Consider the following 7,269-nt stretch of genomic DNA (forward strand, 5'->3'; position numbering starts at 1 on the left):
ATATATATATATATATATATATATATATATATATATATATTTTAAGACAGTATATTATACAAAAGAAGAGGAAGATTGACGAAGATTGACGGTGAGCAGGAAGTCTCCATTTGTAAACGCAAAAGTAGTCTTGAATAATAATGATCAGTATATATATCGATTGTTCGTCGACGACTTCGTTAATATTAAGAAAGAAAACATCAATAACAGATGAAGTTTGGTGAGGCCAGATCGTAGTGGAGCGCGAAATTTATCCGGCGCGACGGAGGACTCTCCGCCGCGCACTATAAAATCGCATTCGCCAGAATGTCATTAATGCGATTATATACCACCGTGATGGGAATTCGTTAAATTTGTTAATGCCCTATTACGGGGAACGCCCGTACGTTTTATGGCGAATGGTGCAACGACCCGACGCCAACGTCCGACATTTCTCTCTCGGATACAACGCCGGCTGGTTCAATGCTCGCGGCGAAAAGGATCCTCTTCCCGAGACGTCTTGCCTCTCGTCTTCGCTAACAGTTTTTGCGTTTTGTTCCCCGAGTAGCAACGCCCATCGCCAAGACGAAATCCATTTCGTGAGCTGGAAATCCCGAGGATCTCGACAGACGTTCTCGATTCTTTTTACGACATTTGCGTATCACGTTATAATTCTTACGACAGCTTCGCAGTCCTCGCGCGTACCGCATCGTCTATGCATGTACTTTATGCTAATATCCGTAATGGAGAAAGTTTCTGATATCGTGAAAAAGCGTCTGACCCGGAGCACTCAGGCATGAATTTTACGGTGGCGCTAAATTAACGATGATAATGTATAGTCGTACGCTTTAACTTGAAATTTTTATAGTTTGGCGCCATGCGCTTCGATGCGATAATGCGATAATTTAATCTCGTTTAATATCGGCAATTTAATTTAATCCATGTTAACATAATAAATTCATTGGATTTAACGTAATAGCTTAACCGAAAAGTCGAATATACGTACGTTTGCATGTAAAATTTATATCGTCGGTTTGCACACGTAAACGCACATGTTTACTCAAATGTGTCAATGAAAGCGTTCGTTTTCGAACGAAATATTTGTCTATTGTTAACTTAGCTTATATTTTCATATTTTGCAGTTACAAGCTCGTGCCGTTGATGCGGCCGCGCGAAAGTGGTCCATCTCGTCTTTGAAAGGAGTAAAACGGTTCTCTGTGCGGACCACGTTGGCTGATAGCTATCGAGTGCAGCAACCCGTTTTGGCATACAAGTCGCAAGGATGGATCTATACCATAGGATGCCGTTTATCGGGGCAATGAACGTGCGAGGCGGCTAGCCAGCTAGCCAGCGGGAAGACAGCGCATAGCGGGAGGACACGCGAATTGAGGAGAACTGCGAGAAGCAAGGAGGATATCTCGAAGTGCATGCATGCTGTCGATGACATCAGGTACCATGTACCAGATGCAACGGGGGAGATTCTGCGTGTTATGCGTGCCGACGACATGTACGTGTGCATGTACGCATATATAAGGGAGGCAAGGGCGGTGCGGAAGGCGCCGCGTTGGAAGGGCAACTCACCCACGATGTGAAACCACAGGAGGATTTTCAGTTCCATGGATACTTCTGTCGCTCGTCGCCGTCGACGTGTCTCACTAGGGCTGTCTGCGATCCTCGCTCGTTGTCCGTCGTCGTCGCGTCGGACGCGTCTCTTCGCATGTCGTTGGAGAGGCTCCTCTCCGCTCGTTTTCTTTTTCTTTCTCTCTCTCTCTCCTTCTCTCTCTCTCTGTTGCCTCGTCAACAGCAGCAGTAGCATCAACAGCAACAGCCAGCACGACGTCTGTGTAAAAGGATACACACGGAAAGCGACGACGGTAGAAGCATAATCCTCCGCGTGTGCGATACGTGGGCTGAATAGCGTTGTGTGTACGAACGTGGATTTCTGCGTGACTCGATTACGGGAATGATTCCCCGACGGAAGAGTATGCGTGGCTCGCCGAGCCCGGCTTCTCTCTGGTGGTGCACGGCTGGCTCCGTCGCTGCTGGAACCCCCGTTTGCGTTTCGCGCAGAATCAATTTCCTCGCGAAAACGACGACGGCGCCGGCGACGCGCGCGGCGAGTGCGCGAGCGTGACCGCGCGAAACCGCGCCTGCGTCTCCGCGTCGTTAAACGTGTCTTAGCGACGTGTGTACGTACAAGAGCGGCCGTACTCACACTTACACGGACGGAGAGACACGCACCCCCAACGTCGTCGTGCTGCGGGGGTGAATGTGCGTACGTACGAGTAAAATCTGGTCCACCGATAGATTCCGAACAACTCCGAGTCGGTCCCGATAGGCCAGTCTCTCCCCTTTCTTCCTCCGGCGCGGCGCCCCCGCGACATCCCCGCCCTCCCTCCCCCCCCCCTCTCCGCCCGACGCTCCGCATCGCGGCGTTGTTCTCCCTTCCGTCCTTGCATGTGTGTTTTGTGTGCATTCGCAGGATGAACGCACTCCTGCTACGAGGCGGGCGGTCTTGTCACGATGTGTTCCCTTCCTCCTTTTTCGAGATATACCGCTATCGATATTCTATCAGACCACCTATCTGGATATCCGTTTGTCTATTTGCAGGTCTAGCTGTTCTGTACTGCTTTGTTTTACTTGAATAACTATATACATATATATATATATATATATATATATGTATATTCGAGCTGAGACAATACTGCTCCGTTCCTTATCCGAAACGTCTCTTCTACCAGTTTTGTCTTGACAAATAAATTACAACGAATCGCTATTACTTTGACAATTAATTGTTTTATATCATTATTTAATATTTAATAGTGTATAATTAGATTACTTTTTATACATCTCTTATAAGTATTCATATTGATCACTCTTGTATAGATTTATACCTATCATACATGTCTTTGTAAATTTATATACCTGCATTTAGTCTATTTTAAGAAATAAATAAAAATGAAAGTTTAAACGAAAGAATTCCGAATTAATCTGGAGTTTGTTCATCCAATTGCCTAACAGTATTGTCTTCCTGTTACTATTCCTGTTACTATTTCTCGTACAACAGTTAACGTAACACTGTGACACAATGAACGAGAGTTGTCTACGGCATAGATATTGTTCAGCTTTTATCCTCCAGAAATATGTGTGGACATAACTTATATGAAGAGTATCATGTACAAGGGGATACGGATATCCACGATTATTTATCGCTGTCGCCGACTCCGACGTAATACAAGAAAGTAGAATGAACAGGGGCGTATCGTAACAACACAATTGTGCTTGCGTAAGTGCGTCGGCGTGGTCCGAGAAGTGTGTCTGTGCGCCGATTGCATGACGTCGCCATTAGAAGGCACAACTCCGGCGGAGCTAAACGTAACTCGCAATCCCAAATAACTTCCGAAGGGGAACTTGTTCGATTCCCAATGCAGCTAGCCGACGACTTACGTAATATCCATTCTCTCCCAGGATTATCAATTTTAATTAAAACGAATTTTCGACCCTTCTCCTCCGGCCGCTTTCAGTCCGCGACCAATTATGGCGAATTAAAACTAATTCGAAATAATCTTCAAAACTTTTCGCCGCCTCTCGGTTCAGTGACCTTTCATCGGCCTTATCGCGCCCATCATTCGCACGTTCTCCGCAAAATAAACTCGACTGTAAATCCTCGTCATTCGCCACGTCCCAATTTATATTCCGACTCCTCGCCGGGAATATAAATAACTTTAATCATCATTGCGTCTATACTATAACATACCTGCACATGTCCATTAAATAGCGTCGCCGAATGAATACTTGTGTCGCTATCGCGGGTCCACGCGACACATTTACGTCGCGGAATTTAAATTCATGTCGGACATTTCACATATCGTATCCGTTTCCGAATAAACTAATTACATACTCATGCCTCGCCACCTGATCGAATTACCTGTGATACGTCAAACTGTAAATTTCCGCGCGATAAACGTTCCGTCGTAAGTAAATCCCGTCGACGCGAGCAAGCGAAAATAGTATGGTTACGTTGTACCTTTGACGGCGTGCGGTGAGCAAACGATCCTTTCGCGAGGTCTTGTTTACGCCGCAATAAACCTGAAAGGTCTCTGGTGAGACGCAGGAAGATGGATGGTGTGTTTCAGCGCGGTGTGCGCGGCGGGCCTCGCTAAAATGCACCTGACTGTGGACGACGAACGTAAAAGAAACCTCATCGGGAAAAGAGAAGACGACGGCTAATCGCGAGGAAAAGTTCGCGAGCTCTGCAAGACCAATTTCTCCTTTCATTCCGCACCCATGATGTTCTCGGAGATAGAAATGAATAACGGGGTAAGGAAAATTAACGGCAGAACGATCTCATTTCGGATTCATGGATGCACGATCGCGCGAATGAATAGCAGCTAATTAATATACCCATCGGCGCTTGGCATCTGTTTAACATCTTAATTATGATCCATTTGGGTTTTCGCGGAGTTACCGTTCGCGGAGTCGCGCGAACTATGTCGATCAATTCATCATAAAATCAATCTCTGCTGGTTTTTCCATTCGTCATACTAGTGATTTCGATATGGACGTATCCAGAAGGGAATTTGAAGGATTCAAACTCCTGAAATGTTTTATTTATTTTTTCATTTTTAATTATAAAAAATACAACTATACTTTTAACGCTGAATAATATTTTGTTGTTATTACAATATTATTAAAATTCTTTTTTCTTCTTGTTGTATGACTATGTAATTTTTAATTAATTAATGTTAATTAATGGACAATATCCGAATATGCGCTAGAATATTGAGTACTTTATTTACAATTACACATTTTGCTTTTAATAACTATACATCGTTTAGTTTTACCTATATTTTCTTTCTAGGAAAAAAAAGTATAAGTTATGATTTATAAAATCTAATAATTTTCCTATTCAAAATCGTACGGAGAGAATTTTTTCTTAGAGTTTATCCTGAAAATGTCATTATTCGTGGGATAACATTATATTTCGGAGAATTTAGATGTAAATCTCTCTCATTCATTAATAAAACTACAATAAAATATAAAATAAGTTTGATTAACTTTACTGAAGTGCATAGTAAAAATCTTTAAAATATTGTATTGTACCAGAACTATATTTTCAGGATAAATTTTAAAAGAAAATTCTCTCCGTGTAGGAACGAGAATGAGACATTATAAAATATTTAAAAAGGGAGTCAATTTTTTTATTTCACACCTAAACAACAATTTTTTATTAATGAATTTTTTAATATTCTATTCTTTCTAGATATAAAATATCTGTCTAGATATAAAATAATAAAATTGACACTCTCTTCTTCTTTGAAAAAAGATTTTTGATACGCTCATGGATTTCAGATATCAATTGACATCATCAGTTTTCTGACGAAAAAAAGAAACGAAAGAAAAAAAATTACATTGCCGATTATATAATTGGTAATTGTAATTTGATATAGCGCGTTTTGTACGTTTTATGAATATTACATAACAAAAAGTAAACTTTTTATTAATAATATCTCTTATAATCGGCGTCTTAATAAATTCTAGCGAATATATACGTGACCAGAACGGCTGCTGCCATGACTTGCGTAATATTCATTAATCCCAATGAAAGACAGGAATTGCGATTGAATGAATAAACGAACTTACACTTTTTACCGTGTCTAAATAAATAAAAGTAGTCCGTTAGTGTCTGACTGTCTTATCTATCTCCATCTCAGCGCAAAGCTTTGAAAATTGTATAAATAACGTCAATATCTGAGATAGACTCATTAATATACAATGAGTAGACGGTCGATATTTTTCCAACGTCGCCAACCAACGACATACGAAAATTTCGGCAATGCTTCGTCGCCTCGACGTCGACAATATCGAGAACGCGAGAATTCGTGCAAGTATCGTTACTTTCAACGCTCTCCGCTCTCCTCTCACCACTTTTCCCTCGTCATGGTTTCAATGCCACCCTCGTGGAATCTCTTCGCGCACCCTCGTTCACTACTTTCCACGCTGGGGAACGGAAAGCAGACGAGGGGCGATGGAACAGCCCCCTTGGCGTTAACGCAGCGCTGACCGAGCCGAGCGAACGTCGTTATACCTCTTTCAAATCATCGAGCGATGTACGAGCATCGTCGTGCGCGGTATACCTTCTAAATAACGTAGCAGCTATATCCGCGCTATGTTGTTCGCCAGGGGATATAAGCCAACCCTCTCCAATCTCGCCGGTAATAGAGACGAGAAATAAGACAAGCAAAATTTCGATTTGACGTACTTTTGCGACTTTATTAAATCCAGAATCTTTTTCGAGAATAGAAATATAGGCAGCGGAAATATATGGTGGAAAAGTCATCGCTGTTACATTCCCTCCCCTCCCCCCCCCCCTCCTCCGTTGGATTCGATACAATTCAAAAATGTAATAAATATAGCAGATCTGACAACTTTGTATCTCTGACCTTACTGCAAGTTTTATATTTATCTTTACATTCTGTATTTCGTTGCAGAATTAGAAATACATATTTAATAAACTATTTTTGAGCCTTGGAATGAAAAATCACCGATAAGGATATACAATCGCCAATATTACAGATGCATGTCATTCTTTAATCTTTAAAAAATTTAAGTAGATGATTTAAAAGTACTTAAGTAAGTCAGTAGTCAGTGGGTTGCTTAAATACACATTCAATAATAAATTTTAATTTTATAGATACACTGTTTACTAGTATATCACGTTATAGTTAAATTTTTACATTAGTTACACCTTTATAAGATAGAGAAGTATAAAAATAATGAATTTTAAAACTTTTAGTCGATACTTTTTATTTTATTTTTCCAACAAGATTTTAAAGAAAACTATGCCTGAGGTTCTGTGGCCATCTCACCTACCCGCTTAAAGTTTTCGTTTTTTAGTACTCCAAATATGTCACGTGTATGAAAAATACACGTAACAGTTATGCTCATATTATATAACTGAGACGTAGCTTATACGCAAGAGGGATTGTTGCCGATTACGTGGATATATGTCTATTGTTATTTCATTTGCGCGATTCCTGGCGAAAATAAAAGTTGGAGGGGAAAATCAAATGTAAGGGAAAAATAAGAAGCGTAAGCGAAGCTTCTAGGAGGCGAAAATTGAGACAACGAAACATAAAAGAAGCATAAACGTTGCTTTTACGTATTATTGTCTCACCTTCTAGAAGCTTCGTTTTATGCTTCTGTAACTTTCTCCCCACATTCGGCTTACACTTCAATTTGTATTTTCGCCAGAAATATACCGATACTATTCTCGCAACTATCTATTTC

At 41.1% G+C, this 7,269-nt stretch overlaps 1 protein-coding gene across 1 annotated transcript in view; it reads right to left on the reverse strand.

The window, feature by feature from the left end:
• The window catches only part of LOC105619177, a 15,408-nt gene extending 13,613 nt beyond the window's left edge, over window positions 1-1,795 (reverse strand). The window contains exon 1 of the mRNA XM_012200707.1: window positions 1,561-1,795. Coding sequence (XP_012056097.1) covers window positions 1,561-1,795 — 235 coding nt within the window. The remainder of the gene's footprint in view (window positions 1-1,560) is intronic.
• Window positions 1,796-7,269: the final 5,474 nt, after the last annotated feature.

This window comes from Atta cephalotes (genome assembly GCF_000143395.1).
Source record: "Atta cephalotes unplaced genomic scaffold scaffold00002, whole genome shotgun sequence".
Classification (NCBI taxonomy): domain Eukaryota; kingdom Metazoa; phylum Arthropoda; class Insecta; order Hymenoptera; family Formicidae; genus Atta; species Atta cephalotes.